Source organism: Nerophis lumbriciformis, linkage group LG29, assembly GCF_033978685.3.
Source record: "Nerophis lumbriciformis linkage group LG29, RoL_Nlum_v2.1, whole genome shotgun sequence".
Classification (NCBI taxonomy): domain Eukaryota; kingdom Metazoa; phylum Chordata; class Actinopteri; order Syngnathiformes; family Syngnathidae; genus Nerophis; species Nerophis lumbriciformis.
Window position 1 is genome coordinate 8,742,815 of NC_084576.2, and position 19,451 is coordinate 8,762,265.

The window sequence follows — 19,451 nt, forward strand, 5'->3', positions numbered from 1 at the left end:
TGACTACGATCTAAGCGGAGCGTCAAAGCTGTATGGACTTCTCGCAACTTTTAAGATGACGTTGAGAATCGCCGTCCACTTTTGTCCAAACATTCACTCATTGTTTAGTAAATTTGCTGGAGATTTATGGGATACACGATAATGACACACTTACTGACACATTTAATCCCGTGTGTCAAAAACTCCTTACACGTTGTTTTCATGAACTTTGAAGTTAAGTGCGTTAAAGCGGGGGTGTTCATGTGCGGTCCGGGGCATGGCGGCACCAGAAAATGAACTTTTAAAGTCCAGGGAAGGATTTAGCTGTTGTATATACTTTTGTGTTTACCTTTATGCTTTACTTTAACTCCTCAACAGTTATTGTTTTACTTTGCATAGTTTATTAACACATTTGGACCTAAAATAATATTAAAACTTGAAATCCAAATAGAGATTTTTTTAAATAAAACATGTGTAACATGTGTTATAAACCCGTCTTATAATTTATACAAATATAACATGTATTATTAAAAATAATGTACAACAAATGTATTTTTAATGAAATATTATTTACTGTATTTACCTTCATAAAAAAGTGTTTGTCCACACCAAAAATCAAATAAAAAATATCCTTGAAGTGTCAGGCCTGTGAGTAATTTGGCCACTTATATATATATATATATATATATATATATATATATATATATATATATATATATATATATATATATATATGTATATATACATATATATATACTGTATATATACCGTATTTTCCGCACCATAAGCCGCCCTGGGTTATAAGCCGCGCCTTCAATGAACGGCATATTTCAAAACGTTGTCCACCTATAAGCCGCCCCGTGTTATAAGCCGCATCTAACTGCGCTAAAGGGAATGTCAAAAAAACAGTCAGATAGGTCAGTCAAACTTTAATAATATATTAAAAACCAGCGTGATGTGGGCGCGCATGGAGTCGTATATCAACATGGACGGAGCTGCGTGAAAAAAGCCACCCGGCCTCTTCGCGTAAACTTCCCTTAACCACTCGCTCATCTTTTCTTCATCCATCCATCCCTTCGAGTTAGCTTTTATGATGACGCCGGCTGGAAAGGTCTCTTTTGGCAAGGTCTTCCTTTTGAATATCACCATGGGTGGAAGTTTCTGGCCATTAGCATGGCAAGCTAGAACCACAGTGAAGGATGACTTCTCATTCCCTGTGGTGCGATTATTCACCGTACGTGCTCCCGTTGTATCCACAGTGCGGTTCACAGGAATATCAAAAGTCAGTGGAACCTCGTCCATGTTGATAATGTTCTCTGGCCGGATCTTTTTTTCAGCTATCTTGTTTTTACAATATGCACGGAAAGTAGCCAGCTTGAAAGTCTTTAGGCAGTTGCTGTGAAATAGTAGTCCGTGTGCGGATGGAGAGATTGCGTCTTTTCATGAACCGGAAACCTGTCGCTTAGTAGGAGCCATTTTGTGGTCTTTACAGATGTAAACACACAAAGGAAATGAAACGTAATATCGGCGCCCTTCTTCTTCTTCTACGGGGGCGGGTGGTTGCTTACAGTAGAAGAAGAAGCTCTTCCTCTTCTATGGGGGCGGGTGCTTACCTTGGCGGTTGCTTGCGTAGAAGAAGAAGCGCTTCCTCTTCTACGGGGAAAAAAGATGGCGGCTGTTTACCGTAGTTGCGAGACCTAAACTTTATGAAAATTAATCTTAATATTAATCCATATATAAAGCGCACCGGGGTATAAGCCGCACTGTCAGCTTTTGAGTAAATTTGTGTTTTTTAGGTGCGGCTAATAGTGCGGAAAATACGGTACACACATATATATATATAGACATATATATATATATATATATTTATATATATATATATATATATATATATATATATATATATATATATATATATATATATACACACACACACATGTATACCAATATACAGTGTTTCCCCCAGAAAATTTGTTAGTTAAGGTGGTGTCTCTCCAGGGGCCGGGACAGTGTAACTCGGCCTGTCGCCATCACGTCTCCACCTCATCGCTGCCACCACAGCCTGGGAGGGTGGGGGGGCAGACCCTGATTACATAGAACACATTGTTTATTAAAAAAATAACCAAATAACAATATCTTATAATAAATAACAATATTAGAGAAATAAAGAAGCCTTAAATTTTTGGTTGTTTTCCGCTCCATTTGCAGCATGGCGATATATGATATACATCTCGATATTTTTTCCGTAAAGTATAAACAAAACACAAAACAGTCCTAGTTACCCGAGATACTAAGTATGTCATTATTAGTAAGTCAATATTTTGACTTAATAATTTGATGTGAGTTTGTCTAAATTGTCAGACGATCGCTTCTTTGATGTCTCCATCATGTTCAGAAGTCTCTTCTTTATCTGGACATCTTCTTCTACTGCATTCAGCAACTTTTTCTCCATTGGAAGTTTTCGTTTTAGTCTGTCGTGCTTGTGGCTGTTGAGTTTTGCCTAGTGAAAAAAATATTTTTTATAAAGATTTTTACAAAATTACATTCAATAATCATGAATACATTATTTGGGATAAGCCCACTTTAGCACAGGTGTAAGATAGTGACATGTTATTTACAACATGTCAAATGGCCCTCAACATCGTCGGGAAACATTGTGTGTGAATAAAGCACTTCGAGGTATTTTAATTTTGACAGAAAAAAAAACATTTAATGCAACTGCAGTTTTACTTAACTCAATATTATTTATTACAAGAAACTACTCAAAGCATTTTTAATACAACCCTATTTAAATACATCTACAAACCCCGTTTCCATATGAGTTGGGAAATTGTGTTAGATGTAAATATAAACGGAGTACAATGATTTGCAAATCCTTTTCAACCCATATTCAATTGAATGCACTACAAAGACAAGATATTTGATGTTCAAACTCATAAACTTTTATATATTTTTTTTTGCAAATAATAATTAACTTACAATTTCATGGCTGCAACACGTGCCAAAGTAGTTGGGAAAGGGCATGTTCACCACTGTGTTACATGGCCTTTCCTTTTAACAACACTCAGTAAACGTTTGGGAACTGAGGAGACACATTTTTTAAGCTTCTCAGGTGGAATTCTTTCCCATTCTTGCTTGATGTACAGCTTAAGTTGTTCAACAGTCCGGGGGTCTCTGTTGTGGTATTTTAGGCTTTATAATGCACCACACATTTTCAATGGGAGACAGTTCTGGACTACAGGCAGGCCAGTCTAGTACCCGCACTCTTTTACTATGAAGCCACGTTGATGTAACACGTGGCTTGGCATTATCTTGCTGAAATAAGCAGGGGCGTCCATGGTAACGTTGCTTGGATGGCAACATATGTTGCTCCAAAACCTGTATGTACCTTTCAGCATTAATGGCGCCTTCACAGATGTGTAAGTTACCCATGTCTTGGGCACTAATACACCCCCATACCATCACAGATGCTGGCTTTTCAACTTTGCGCCTATAACAATCCGGGTGGTTGTTTTCCTCTTTGGTCCGGAGGACACAACGTCCACAGTTTCCAAAAACAATTTGAAATGTGGACTCGTCAGACCACAGAACACTTTTCCACTTTGTATCAGTCCATCTTAGATGAGCTCATTCCCAGCGAAGCTGACAGCGTTTCTGGGTGTTGTTGATAAACGGTTTTTGCCTTGTATAGGAGAGTTTTAACTTGCACGTACAGATGTAGCGACCAACTGTAGTTACTGACAGTGGGTTTCTGAAGTGTTCCTGAGCCCATGTGGTGATATCCTTTACACACTGATGTCGCTTGTTGATGCAGTACAGCCTGAGGGATTGAAGGTCATCGGCTTAGCTGCTTATTTGCAGTGACTTCTCCAGATTCTCTGAACCCTTTGATGATATTACAGACCGTACATGGTGAAATCCCTAAATTCCTTGCAATAGCTACCTCAATCAGAAGTGTGCTTATTTTACTGCCATTTATTAAGAATGTTAATCTAAGGATATTATTCATGAAATATTGTCACTAGATTTCATAAATGCTAATAAAAAGATGTATTTTACGGACAGAAAGTTACAGGAACTAAATGTAATCTCTGAAAGGGGTAACATTTCCTTTAAAGGCAGGACCCGCAGCCAGACATACAATACTGGCACATAGGTCATGAAAAACATGTTTTTTTGTCATTGTCATTGTACGGGGGCAAAATCACTTATATCAGAAAATGATTTTAATAAAACATTTAAATTGTTATTTAGTCAGGTTTGGGACAGGTGACAGGTGTGGTGCTGGTGTGGCCACAGTGTGCATGTCTGATTTTGCTCACATGTGCTCCACTGAATGCTCAGGGAGTTTGTGCGTTTGCTCACAAACATTAAAAATTAGAGGGAACATTGGTGGTATGTATACTTTTGACCCAGCAGATTTGGTCACATTTTCATTAGACACATAATAAATTCATAAAAGAACCAAACTTCATCAATGTTTTTGTGACCAAGTATGTGCTCCAATCACTCTATCACAAAAAAATAAGAGTTGTAGAAATTATTGGAAGCTCAAGACAGCAATGACATTATGTCCTTCACAAGTCCTTCACGACTGTATATGTACGAGACAGTCTTTCCCATAACAAGAGACAAAGAAGGAAAGACGAAAAGCTCTTCGGGTAAAACTTTACCATATATGGCGATATCCGCTGACGTGAACAATGGTAAAAATGTCACAAATGGGGCAAATTCCAAATGGAAGTATGAAGGAAGGCAAGATTGTTTTATAAATGTCTGCGCCATGCCTCCATGGTTTGATTTCATGTTTTCAGGACTTATGCGGATCCCTAATATACAGAAACGTGTATGAATAGGTTAAAAAAAGTTGGTTTTGCATAATAGGTCCTCGTTATATAAGGCGGTCTTCACCAGTTATCAATTGTACTCGCAGTCTTAGTCGATCACACGCAACACAAATAATTTATAGTTGGTACACGCTGTTTAACGCGTGGTATTTGGATCTTAGTAAATCAGGACCATAAAGTGCACAAATGTAAGAATCTTGTTTGCTCTATGCGGCTAGCTCAATGCTAACATACAATGGACGATCCCATTGACAGGCTAATGTAAATTGGCATCGCAACCGTTTTAAACATGTACAAACGTTTAGCAAATGATAATTTTACGGAAAAAAAACGTAAAACACCAAATGTATTTCTCTGTACAGGCAAAGTCCCTCAACTCTGTGGAAATTAATAATGACCACTATATTGTACTACTAAGCCAGTCTGCTGCTCTCTATGCCTAGCCACGGAAGCCTATTGCTAAAATCTAAAACGATAATTTCAATACTGGTAACATATTCAATGTTTTGTGGAAAATGGTTGCCAGGAGATGACGGACTGCTCGAGTAAATGAAAATATTGGAAGCACTTTTAACTTTTTTTTCCCTCTCATGAATATTGCACATACACACACTATAGCAGTACATTCAAACTCAAACTGCAGCCTAAACACACATAAAAACTGATCAGTATCTATTCTGGTTATCTTTAAAAATGTACATATGTGGAAAATTATATTCCCTTTTCCTTGTTAACTTCTAGGAAACCAATCCAAGTCCATCCTTGTCAGATGAGGATGGAGCTCAAGAGTCGAAGGGGACTGACCAGGAAGTGGTGAACCTAGAATCCTACATCAAACTCCCCCTGCAAAACAGGTTAGAATCCGTAGTTTAACTGTGTGTCTGTGACAGCCAGTATAGAATAGACTTTTATTGTCATTGCACATTAAGAACAACGGAATTGTGAAATACTAATGGCAAAACCTGGTTAACAGGTTAAAGTTTGCTTTGTGTATTATTTTTGGCTGTTTGCAAAATCACTTATCGTTGAATTTCAGGACGCATTGTGGGTTCCTGGACATTGTCTACATCGCTAAAATTGATTTATCGCCCAGGCACATCTCAAACTTGCCAAATATACAATGTATTTAAATTGAATATTACACATAGTAAAATTTAAACTGTGAGGCAAATAAAATGTCACAGTGAGTAAAACAGTCACATTGTCTTTGTTAGAGCTTAAGGAGCTTGGCATATATGCTCCGTATGCCCTAACAGCCTACTTCAGAGATCCCACAATCAAACAAAAATGACATGTTGTCAAGATTATTGGACCACAAGCCATTGTGGATGATTTACTCAACTCAACTATTGCTATGGCGCTTAATGTCTTTCTTTGACTTTTATGCACCTTTTTAAATTAGGATATTCTCACATTTATGCAAATGTACTTGTTTCTGTTCTCATTCCAACAGATGGTCTCTGTGGTTCTTCAAGAATGACAAGACCAAAACATGGCAGGCCAACCTGCGGCTCATTTCAAAATTTGACACAGTTGAAGATTTCTGGGCGTAAGTTGCAGTCAATCTCTAACACCAATGTCATGAGTTAGTCAAATTCTAATAAAGACTCAAATCAACTTATTTTCCTAATGTGACATATTTTCAGACTCTACAATCATATCCAGTTGTCGAGCAATCTCATGTCAGGCTGTGATTACTCCCTTTTTAAGGTTTGTTTGATTCATTCATATTCTAATTACAAGTATTTTTTGTGCATATTCAAACTCCAACTTGTTTGATCAAGCCAATCCAGTGCTGTGTATTTGTGTAATGAGGTGAGATGTGGCCAAAGCAAAACAAAACCCCATATCGAGGTGTGTGTAAATGTTAGACAGCTCCTTTACATCAGGCAAAATTGACCAAAAATTACACAAAACCCCCCAAATTTGAGAATAAAACGTATGCTATCAGAAAGCCTTTTTCCTCCAGTGCTTTGTATTTTCCAGAACTGCAACCCACATGGAGTGCCCAGAGGTACAAGGTGTTCAGTTTACATGGTCAAGTTAAGAATGACCTAAATCCCACCACCACTGAACAAAACACAACTGAAACGTCAAAATAATATTAAAGGAGACCTATGAATATTTTAATCTACATTTAATACACTTCCTTGTGGTATAGATACTGTGCATCCGGAATGTAGTCACAGCACTTCACTTTTTCCACATTTTATGTTACAGTCTTATTCTAAAATGTAATAAATTCCTTTTTTCTTCAGCATTCTGCAGACAATACCCGATAAAGACAAATAAATGTTGCAATTTGAATACAATGCCACAAGCTTGGCACACCTATCTTTGTGCGGTTTGCCTATTCCTCTTTGCCCATTTCTTTTTGCAGCACCTCTCATGCTCCATCAGGTTGATGGGAAGTGTTAATTTTCATCCAGAATGTCTGTACATTTCTGCATTCATCTTTCCCTCTATCCTGAATAATCAGTTCCTGCCACTGAAAAACATCCCAACAGCATGATGCTGCCACCATGCTTCACTGTAGGCATGGTATAAGCCTGGTGATGAGCGGTGCCTGGTTTCTTCCTAACAACGCCTGGCATTATCAATCTTTGTCTTTGTCTCATCAGACCGAGAATTTTGTTCTTCATGGTCTGAGACTCTTTTAGGTTTTGGCAAACTTTTTACTCAGAAATAGCTTCTGTCTGGCCACTATACCATACAGGCCTGATTGGTGGATTGCTGCTGAAATCGTTGTCCTTGTGGAACGTTCTCTTCTCTTCACAGAGGAATGCTGTAGCTCTGACAGAGTGACCATAAATGGGTCGTACTTGTATAGCGCTTTTCTACCTTCAAGGTACTCAAAGCGCTTTGACACTACTTCCACATTTACCCATTCACACACACATTCACACACTGATTGAGGGAGCTGCCATGCAAGGCGCTAACCAGCACCCATCAGGAGCAAGGGGTGAAGTGTCTTGCCCAAGGACACAACGGACATGATGAGGTTGGTACTAGGTGGGGATTGAACCAGGGACCCTCGGGTTGCGCACGGCCACTCTTCCACTGCGCCACGCCGTCCCCGTCCACCATCAGGTTCTTGGTCACCTCCCTGACTAGACTAATATGAATACAGTAATGTACAGACATTCTGGATAAAAAAACAATGCTTTCCATCCAACCTTGTAGAGCTGGAGAGGTGCTGCAAAGAGGAATGGGTCAAACTGCCCAAAGATAGGCGTGCAAAGCTTGAGGCATTGTATTCAAAAAGACTTAAAGGGGAACTGCACTTTTTTTGGAATTTTACCGATTTTAACAATCATTATGAAAGACATGGCGACGGATGTACTTTTTTATTGCATTCTAACTCGTAAATAAATGTAAATAAAAGTCAGCTTACAGTGGAGCCAATGGCAGGTCCTCTATTCTACCCATAAAATCCAATAAAAAAAAAAAACACCCAAAAACTGCCAACAATATTCCATTTACATTTCATGACATGAGTTAGGGCTGGGCGATATGGACGAAAAAGTATATCTTGATATATTTTTACTTAAACTCGATATTCGATATATATCTCAAGATATTTTCCGGTGAAAATATATATATAAAGATACTCATTTTTGAACGAAATTCACTGAATTGAACTGAATGACAACTGTACTGTAAACAGTCAGTGGCACTTTTACTAACCCAGTTAGTCAAGATGGGTATTAACAGCACAGAAAAGAACATGTTTAAGTAGTACATAACATAAATTAAATAGAAAAACAATGAATGTATAGAAAAACATTTTTTTACAGAAAATAAATAACATAGCTGTGCAAATAACATAAAATGTATCAAACCCAGATAAAAAAAATACATTTGCAGGCAGGCATATTTTAATTCCCAGTCAACGATGTAATGGACTGTCACACACATGTACGGCACTGTGGTCCTACTTGGTCAGCACGAAGTAAGTGACTTTTCTTAATTGTAAGGATATGATCTTCCTCACTTCGGCGTACATTTTTGGCAGCATTACTCGTGTGAAATATGGCAAGTGGTACCTGGGGTCGAGGACTTTGATGAGGCGAACAAACTCGTCGCGTTCGACGGTGGAAATGGGTACTAGATCTTTAGCAATGTGATATGCGATCGCTCTGGTTATCTGTTCCCACCTTTTGCTGGTTTTCTCATCAGGCACTATGCGTGATACCGAAGCTTGCAGTGTACATTGTTTTAGTGCTGGGAACGTGGATTGCACTGCAGCTATCGTGCCACGAAGTTTTATGCAATCTTTGTACTGTATTGGGTGTCGCTGTTGATGATGGTGGAATAGGTTCGTTATGCTCAAACTTTTTTGTAGCCACTGGTTTCTGACTACAAAACACATTCTCCTATTTTTCGTCCAGTGGCTTAAATCCGAACCACCTCCACACAAGCAAGCCAGAAGCATACCTGCCAACATTTGAAACTCAAAAAGCATAGTAGCCAGGGTCCAGGGGCCACAGGCCCCGGTAGGTCCAGGACAAAGTCCTGGTGGGGGGTTCAGCCCCCTGACGCAAAATGTAGTTCAGCATTCAGACAGGTTAGATTGTGGCTAAAACCTTCACATTTGTCATAATCAGAGGAAACTTTTGACACACAAAAAAACTGTAAAAGTCACAAAGAGTACAACATTTTTTTTATTTTATTAGCTAACGTCTTTTATCTGAATAGCCATTTGTGATTCATAGCATGAAATAAGAAATGTCTTGCCGTCATGTTGTTTATGTTTCAAAATGTTTAATGTCAAAATATAAACAGTAGAAATAATAGACAAAATGTCAGCTACTGTCTTGTTCTAAAACACCAATGAAATGAAATTTAGTATTTAGACTATGCTGTCTATACTTTGCTATACTGTAGCAAAAGTCATCACATGTGTGTTCTTAAATGTGTGTTCCGCGTCTTCCATGTCGAGAGCAGTTTTTATTTGGGCTTACATGGTAACCAACTAAAATGAATGTGTTGGCCATTGTTTTATCCAGATGCATACATTTGTCCAAATGTGGCCTAGTAGACACATTGTGGGTTCCTGGTCGTCGTCTACATCGCTAAAAGAAAAATCTTAGGAAGAGAATGCTCTGCCATCTTTCCACTACTTTTTTAAATATATAAATCGCCCGCTTGAATATTCCCTCTCGTCGTCATTTGGGATGTGCGTGTGATTTCGCTTCCTGGTTCAATGACCCGTCCTATCTGGCATCTGATTGGCCTGTTCCTAATGTTTTGCCCTTATCTTAACCAATCGGGACTCATCATTGTAAACCAACCAACCAATCATGGATTTTCTTATACGTAAACCAACCAATCATCATTGATTTTCCCCCGTATATATTTTGTCCCCTTCCCCTGAAGTTGCACGAGTCCAGTCCTCTCTTTCTCTTCTCCTTCTCTCTTATTTTGTAGCATGTAGCTCAGCTGACTGCTACATGGGTCTAAAATTAGCTAAGCTACGGAAATCGCTATTTGTTTAAAAAGTAAATGTAGTTAAGCTACATAGCAAATATTTCCTTGAGTGTTGTTGTTGTGGATCAGTGCAGTGGGTGGGAGAGGGCAAGCACGTCTTGAAAGGAGGAAGGGGAGGAGTTTAATAGCCCATGGAGTGTTGAGAGCATAGACATCTTATAAGTAGACGTAGCATTGGCTGCTTGACGCGAGAAATTCGTCCGCCATCTTGAAGTGGTGATGAGGAGCCGGCGAGCAGCTTAAACTGACAGTTGACAGGTAGAAAACAAAGATGCCGGGCTGGTGTTCAGCGTTTTCCTGCTCAAATGAGCGGACTGTTGAAAATAGGAATCGGGGGATTACTTTTCACAAGTAAGATTTAACATTAACGTACTATTGGTTGTAATTTGTGAAAAGAATATTACCACAGAGTTGAGAAGGAGCAAAGATCTTCAATAATACTGAAATCGTAGCCGCTAGCAAACAAGAGTATGACCATAATAGAATTGCTTGTCAATGAAATTAATTAAATTTAAAAATGTCATACTTGAATAACATAAAGTTGAAATAAATGATGAAGATAAAGATTGTAAAAGCCAACAGGGGTAAAAGTTAGGTCCACAGTCCAGATTGTGTAGGGGGGGGGGGGGGGGGGGGGTAATATATGTTAGCTAACTAGACAATCAGATGGACAGTGGCTATACAGTATTATGCAAGTCTAAATTTAGTCTAGCTTCAGTAACAGTAACAATATTCAAATACTAACATTTTTGGGTAAGACAGAATTTGGTTTTATTCTGAATCCAGTGAAACAGATTGGTGGTTTTAGGTGATATAAAGACTTTCAGGTGTTTATATATGTTTATGTTTAAGTATTTGGCAGACGCTTTTATCCAAAGCGACATACATAAAGAATACATATAAAACAATCACTATACATTATCATTTAAGGGAAGAATGTAATACAAAATATCAATACAAAGTGTCAAGACAGAATAAACTCTCTGCTGCTGCAGCAACAGAGATACAGTCTATAGGTCCCTAAGATATATAGAAATCTAATGTATTCATACATTGTTTATGTAGGATATACGCATGTATATATAACCTAATCATATTGTTTCTTGAACTTAAAAATAGCTGACCGTTTTTTACCCCCTTCTCTGGTATTATATTCCCAGTTTTGATCGCGGACGTCTGGTCACTTATAGCATATAAGAATATTCTATTACTGTTAAGCAAAGTATTAATAATAAAACACGCCAAAACATGTGTCCTTTATCATAGCTACACGTATGACAAAAAAATGCGTGAAAATCAGTGGTATTCAGTGAGGTAAGATTAATTAAATGCGCTGACAGTTCATTGCTTGGCGGTCCGATCCTCGGCTACATAAGTTAGCTCTTGGGGGGGATGGAGCCTGCGCTAGTGCCCGAGGTGGTGAAGTTCCGACTAGATATAGTCGGCCTCACTTCGACACACAGCAAGGCCTCTGGAACCAGTTCTCTCGCGAGGGGCTGGACTCTCTTCCACTCTGGCGTTGCCAGCAGTGAGAGGCGACGGGCTGGGGTGGCATTCTTGTTGCCCCCCGGCTCATAGCCTGCACGTTGGAGTTCAACCCAGTGGACGAGAAGGTAACTTCCCTCCACCTTCGGGTGGGGGGGACGGGTCCTGACTATTGTTTGCGCTTACGCGCCAAACGGCAGCTCAGAGTACCCACCCTTTTTGGATTCACTCGAGGTAGTACTGGAGAGTGCTCCCCCGGGCGATTCCCTCGTTTTACTGGGGGACTTCAACGCTCATGTTGGCAACGACAGTAAAACCTGGAGAGGCGTGATTGGGAAGAATGGCCACCCGGATCTGAACCCGAGTGGCGTTTTGTTATTGGACTTTTGTGCTCGTCACAGATTGTCCATAACAAATACCATGTTCAAATGTAAGGGTGTCTATATGTGCACTTGGACACCCTAGGCCGCAGTTCCATGATCGACTTTGTAGTTGTGTCATCGGATTTGCGGTCTCATGTTTTGGACACTCGGGTGAAGAGAGGGGCGGAGCTTTCTACCGATCACCACCTGGTGGTCAGTTGGCTGCGATGGTGGGAGAGGATGCCGGACAGACCTGGCAAGCCCAAACGCATTGTGAGGGTCTGCTGGGAATGCCTAGCAGAGTCTCCTGTCAGAGAGAGTTTCAATTCCCACCTCCAGAAGAACTTTGAACATGTCACGAGGGAGGCGCTGGACATTGAGTCCGAGTGGACGATGTTCCGTACCTCTATTGTCGAGGCGGCCGATTGGCGCTGTGGCCGCAAGGTGGTTGGTGCCTGTCGTGGCGGTAATCCTAGAACCTGCTGATGGAGACCAGCGGTGAGGGATGCCATCAAGCTGAAGAAGGAGTCCTATCGGGTTCTTCTGGCTCATAGGACTCCGGAGACAGCAGACAGGTACCAACAGGCCAAGCGGTGTGTGGCTTCAGTGGTCACGGAGGCAAAAACTCGGACATGGGAGGAGTTCGGGGAAGCCATGGAAAACAACTTCCAGACGGTTTCGAATCGATTCTGGACCACCAGCCGCCGCCTCAGGAAGGGGAAGCAGTGCACTGTCAACACCGTGTATGGTGGGGATGGTGTTCTGCTCACCTCGACTGCGGATGTTGTGGATCGGTGGAGGGAATACTTTGAAGACCTCCTCAATCCCACCAACACGTCTTCCTATGAGGAAGCAGTGCCTGGGGTATCTGTGGTAGACGCTCCTATTTCTGGGGCTGAGGTTGCCGAGGTAGTTAAAAAGCTCCTCGGTGGCAAGGCCCCGGGGGTGGATGAGATCTGCCCGGAGTTCTTTAAGGCTCTGGATGCTGTGGGGCTGTCTTGGTTGACAAGACTCTGCAACATCGCGTGGACATCAAGGGCTGTACCTCTGGATTGGCAGACCGGGGTGGTGGTTCCTCTCTTTAAGAAGGGGAACCGGAGGGTGTGTTTCAACTATCGTGGGATTACACTCCTCAGCCTTCCTGGTAAGGTCTATTCAGGTGTACTGGAGAGGAGGCTACGCCGGATAGTCGAACCTCGGATTCAGGAGGAACAGTGTGGTTTTCGTCCTGGTCGTGGAACTGTGGACCAGCTCTATACTCTCGGCAGGGTCCTTTAGGGTGCATGGGAGTTTGCCCAACCAGTCTACATGTGCTTTGTGGACTTAGAAGTCCTGTGGGGAGTGCTCAGAGAGTATGGGGTATCGGACTGTCTGATTGTGGCGGTCTGCGCCCTGTATGATCAGTGTCAGAGCTTGGTCCGCATTGCCAGCAGTAAGTCGGACCCGTTTCCAGTGAGGGTTGGACTCTGCCAAGGCTGCCCTTTTTCACCGAATCTGTTAATAACTTTTATGGACAGAATTTCTAGGCGCAGTTAGGGCGTTGAGGGTATCTGGTTTGGTGGCTGCAGAATGAGGTCTCTGCTTTTTGCAGATGATGTGGTCCTGATGGCTTCATCTGGCCAAGATCTTCAGCACTCACTGGACCGGTTCGCAGCCGAGTGTGAAGCGACTGGGATGGGAATCAGCACCTCTAAGTATGAGTCCATGGTTCTCGCCCGGAAAAGGGTGGAGTGCCATCTTCGGGTTGGGGAGGAGATCTTGCCCCAAGTGGAGGAGTTCAATCATGTACCTCGGAGTCTTGTTCACGAGTGAGGGAAGAGTGGATCGTGAGATCGACAGGCGGATCGGTGCGGCATCTTCAGTAATGCGGACGCTGTATCGATCCGTTGTGGTGAAGAAGGAGCTGAGCTGGAAGGCAAAGCTCTCAATTTACCGGTCGATCTACATTCCCATCCTCACCTATGGTCATGAGCTTTGGGTTATGACCGAAAGGACAAGATCACAGGTACAAGCGGCCGAAATGAGCTTCCTCCGCCGGGTGGTGGGGCTCTCCCTTAGAGATAGGGTGAGAAGCTCTGTCATCCGGGAGGAGCTCAAAGTAAAGCCGCTGCTCTTCCACATTGAGAGGAGCCAGATGAGATGGTTCGGGCATCTGGTCAGGATACCACCCGAACGCCTCCCTAGGTAGGTGTTTCGGGCACGTCAGACCAGTAGGAAGCCACAGAAAAGACCCAGGACACGTTGGGAAGACTATCTCTCCCAGCTTGCCTGGGGACGCCTCGGGATCCCCCGGGAGGAGCTGGACGAAGTGGCTGGGGAGAGGGAAGTCTGGGCTTTCCTGCTTAGGCTGCTGCCCCCGTGACCCGACCTCGGATAAGCGGAAGAAGATGGATGGATGGACTTACTGAACAATGTCTGCTTTCACTAGAATGCAAACTGATGGGACGTTCATATCTTCTGTTTAGATGAAGAATTAGATTATAATCCTCCCCCAGGTAAAAAATAAATAAAAAATAAGTGCCGCAAACAAGCGTCTTTTTTCGTGTATATCTCGCATCGCTGGGTATAAGTTGGATGTCAAAATTGACCAACTTCTCAGTTTATGACCACATCTAGATGAAAGGTATGATTTATAATTTATAATTAACCTTTACCAACTTGATGCAACAGCAGCAGCTCAGTACTGTATGTCAGCAGCTGAAAAGCTAGTTAGCTCTCTGTGATCACGGTGCTGCTAAAAATTGTTTGCCTGTGTTATCACCTTTAATAAAAATATTACTAATAACTGTACTTGGTTAATATTCAAGTCATGACATGTAAATGGAGTATTGTTGTTGGTTTTTGGATGTCTTTAAATAAATAATGGCAAAATAATGCACTCCCTGCATTGTTCGCCACCTCGCACTTGCTGTATGTTACAAATGAGCATGCATAAAAAAACATTTGTGTTCTAGTCTTACATAAAGATTGTGAATGAGTAAACAATGTGTGCACATTTTCTAGAGTGCTGGTAATTATTACCATTAAAGTGTTCTATTTTGTGTCTTGATGTAACCTTAGAAAAACCTAGCATTATTAACAGTGCATTAGTATTAGAAACCCTGTGATGTAGACATGCTTTTTTGTAGTTCTTTCATGTAACAGGTGGACTCATTATATGGTTGACCATTGGGAACAATGTTGAAATAATAAACAATGTGAACTTTTGCTGCAGGATGGAATTGAGCCCATGTGGGAGGATGAGAGAAACAAGCGTGGAGGGCGCTGGCTGATCACACTCAACAAGCAGCAGAGGAAATTAGATCTGGATCGCTTCTGGTTGGAAACAGTAGGCTTATACTCTTGGCTTCTCTGTTTATTTATATTCTGTAATATACAGTTGGGGGGTAATTATATGATCCCCTGCTGATTTTGTAAGTTCACCTCCCCACAAAGCAAAACTTTTACAATAGGTTTCTTACAACAGAAGGGCAAAATTAAAAACTATTCAGACAAAAGTAAGTAATAATTGCTATAATTATCTATTTGATCAAGTGTAATATGTATTTGATTCCCAGCAGAAGTTTGGCAGCATGGTTGACCACATCTTAGAAGGGAATTTTGTCCATTCTTCTTTCCAGATGCTGTTAAAATTCTGAACGTTTGAGGCTGTCACTTGGCGACTCGAAATTTCAGCTCCCACCACAGATTCTCTATGCGATTAAGGTCCGGAGACTGGCTAGGCTACTCCAGGATCTTAATGTTCTTCTTCCTTAACCACTACATCAGGGGTGCTCAATACGTCGATCGCGATCTACCAGTCGATCGCAAAGGTAGTATTGGTAGATCGCATTACATTAAAAAAAAAAAAATTGACGCCAGCCTATCATCCATCCCGTCTTTTGATTGATAAACAGGGCAGCCAGTCAGATGACATCTTCGTTTTTCTGACACTTAGGTCACTGCGCATGCGCAAACAACGGCGCTCAGTGCAGCAAAGCTAACAAGCTTGTCAGCGAGTTACCACCAATTTTCAGCCCTCGGTTTTTTCTTTTAAGGGTATAAAAATGAGTGGGGGAGCTGGACCAAGTAAGAAGACAAAAACGTATCACTTTCATACGGAATGGGAGGAGGACTTTTTTTTCACGATGACCTTTTTGAAGTGCGTTTGCCTCATCTGCCAATCTGCCATCGCAATACCAAAGAAGGGAAATGTGGAGCGGCATTTTCGGACTATTCATGGAAAATACGACACCGACTTCCCGCTGAAAAGCGAGCTGAGAAAGAGAAAGGTGAAGGAACTGAAATCCCAGTTGTCCGGACAGCAGTCATTTTTCACACAACAAACTTCAAAAGCGAAAGTCGCCACCGAAGCATCATTCCGGGTGAGTCACATCATCGTTAATAACAAGAAGTCGTTCCAAGACGGAGAGATGGTAAAGGAGGCATTCGTTGAAGCAGCTGACTCATTGTTCCGAGACTTTAAAAATAAGGCAGAAATATTATCTTCGATATAAAGAATCCTCAATATATTTAGAAATAAATATATGTTTTGCATTTTTGTAGTAGGTACATCATTTTGACTTGATCATTTTATAAGTAGCTTGCATGCTGAAAAAGTGTGAGCACCCCTGATTCTTGTATTATCATTAAACACCTTTAATTTATTAACAATATTAACTATATGTGTTAAACATGCTTGCATTATCATTAAACACCTTTAACTTGTTAACAAAAACATATATTTCATAAATAAGTAAATATAAATTATATATATGAATGAGGTAGATCCCCACGACTTGATCAATTGAAAAGTAGCTCGCCTGCAGAAAAAGTGTGAGCACCCCTGCACTACATTGTTGCCTTGGCCATGTTACATTGTAGCAATGATTGCTGTTACACAATGTCAAATATTAAAATTTCCCATGGGAATTTTTGCCCATTGATCAGAACATTTGCGATAAGTCTGAGCTCATTGAGTTTGGACAAGAGGTTCTTACAATGTCTGCTCTTGCTTATTCCAAAGAGTCCTAGAAAAAGAGTAGAGCTTTGGCCACAGAAAAAATGCAAATACAAGTAGGGACCTTGCTTTGTGGACTTGCATGCTTCAAATGGGGAGTGTGCAGCGATGGGGCATAACAACCGTCAATTAAAGCTAGCTTGGCTACATAGCTGAAGCGGAGGGTCAAGCAAATAGATTTAGGACAGGACTACTCTGTCAAAGTCCGTGTCTTCAGTAAGTATAGGGAGAATTTGTTAGTTGGAAAAATAAGTATTTGACACCTGCTGATTTTGTAAGTGCTGTGTCTCGGTTGTTTGGTAGTGTGTTTGTGCGGGTTTGGGAGTGAAGTTTTTTTTAGTGGAAGGTGACTGGCGAGCTGGCACTGACTGGTCTCCATGGTCTTCTTGGCGTGTGGTCCTCGGTCGCGATTTTCCGGTCGCTTTGATTTGATCGAGTGGTTCATGTGGTCTGGGGTACTGCAGCTGCTTATGGTGTGGGCGCCCGTGGCTGCTGGGTCCGGTGCAGGGGGCAGGGTTCGTACGGGTGCTTAAAAACCTTGAAAATGCTTGGATTTTAATGTTGTGTTTTCAAGGTTTGAAAAATGCTTGAATTTTGGGTGAAGTGCTTGTAAATGTTGGAAATGTTCATCATATTTCTCGGCAGTCTGACTCAATAGGCTAATTATAAAGTCATCTGCCGAGTGGGTGGAGCTACTGGGAGGAGTCCCTTGTTGGGTTAGCGATGCTTCTGTACTGAACATATATTTAATAGTATTTAGCTTTAGCTAAAATAAGCATGCGTTTATAAATTATTAAACTATCACTCCATGCTTGATGGAAAACCTCAAGTTTAGTCGCGCACCATTTGCGTTCCAGCTTTCTACATGATAATTTAAGAGCTCTAGTTTCTTCTGTAAACCATGGGGTACGCCTTTTAGGGGCCCTTTTTAGCTTTAGCAGTGCTATACTATCAATGGTTTCGTGCAGGGCGTCGTTAAAGTTGTTAGTGAGGTTATCAGTAGAGCCCACATAATTTGGGAATGGTGCCATTACCGAAGGCAGTAGGCCAGCAAGAGTCATAGTTGTGACAGCATTATTGTTGCGGCTGCTAAAGCAGTTTTTATTATTATTAGCTTGTTGACAATGAGTCAGAACTTCGAATTTTATAAGGTATCGGACATTACTTTAGTATACGGGAGTATCATAACTTTGGAGGTGGTGACACCCCTGACAGGCACTAGATCTATCGTATTACCGTTGCGATGCGTGGGTTCATTTATTATTTGTGTAAGACTGCAGCTATCAATTATAGTCTGGAGCACCACGCAAGGAGGGTCAGATGGGGTATTCATATGGATATTAGAGTCCCCCATTATGATTATATTGTCGGCGTGCGTCACTAGATCAGCAACAAACTCTGAGAATTCACTGATAAAGTCCGAATAGGGGCCTGGGGGGCGGTAGATAACAGCCAGGTAGAGAGGGAGCGGTGCGACAGATCTCATAGTAAGCACCTAAAACGATTTATATTTATTACTTAGGTTGGTTAAGGTTTTCATTGTATATTAGTGCGACCCCCCCCCCCACGCCTTTTAAGGGGACGGGCAATATGCGCATTTGTATCGTTAGGAGAAGATGCCTCATTCAGCGCAAAAAAATTGTCTGGTTTGAGCCAGGTTTTGCTGAGACCAATGACGTTAAGATTGTTGTCTCTAATGACCTCATTAACTAATAACGTTTTGGGAGACAATGATCTTATGTTTAAAAAGCCCATAGTGGGCTGTTATGAGGAGTTTTTGTTAAAATTATCCGTAGTAGTAATATTAATAATGTTGCGTTTATTTTGCATAGTGCGCTTCAAATAATTCCGACCATATCTAGGAATTGATATGACGGGAATTTTCAGATTGTTTGCTTGTTGCTGCGATACACTGAACGCATCATAATTTACCACCTCAGTAGAATGCATGTCCACCTAGGGCACAGTCACTGCAGAAAAAACATTATGTGAGTTGTGTATTATTCTAGGAGAAATGCTATGCGTGCAATAATTTTCCAGCCTGGCGCTGGCTAGTTCTAGCTTAACTGACTCCTCACCCGGACTAACAGACTCTGTAATTGCCTGTGACCGGGCTTGCTCTAGTGTAGTTAGTCAAGTGTGACTCAAACAAAAATCTATGTTCCTACACAGGATGATGGCGCCTTCCTGGTTAGGGTGAAGGCCGTCTCTCATCAACAGGCCCGGTTTTCCCCAGAATGAGGGCCAATTATCAATAAATGTTAGTCCCTGTTGTCTACAAAAACTAGC

The 19,451-nt window shown here is 41.4% G+C and overlaps 1 protein-coding gene across 1 annotated transcript in view; it reads left to right on the plus strand.

Annotated features, from left to right (window-relative positions):
• eif4eb (eukaryotic translation initiation factor 4eb) overlaps nucleotides 1-19,451 on the plus strand; it is a 31,939-nt gene that overhangs the window by 187 nt on the left and 12,301 nt on the right. Inside the window, exons 2-5 of the mRNA XM_061925074.1 lie at nucleotides 5,568-5,680; nucleotides 6,280-6,375; nucleotides 6,473-6,536; nucleotides 15,378-15,491. Coding sequence (XP_061781058.1) covers nucleotides 5,568-5,680; nucleotides 6,280-6,375; nucleotides 6,473-6,536; nucleotides 15,378-15,491 — 387 coding nt within the window. The remainder of the gene's footprint in view (nucleotides 1-5,567; nucleotides 5,681-6,279; nucleotides 6,376-6,472; nucleotides 6,537-15,377; nucleotides 15,492-19,451) is intronic.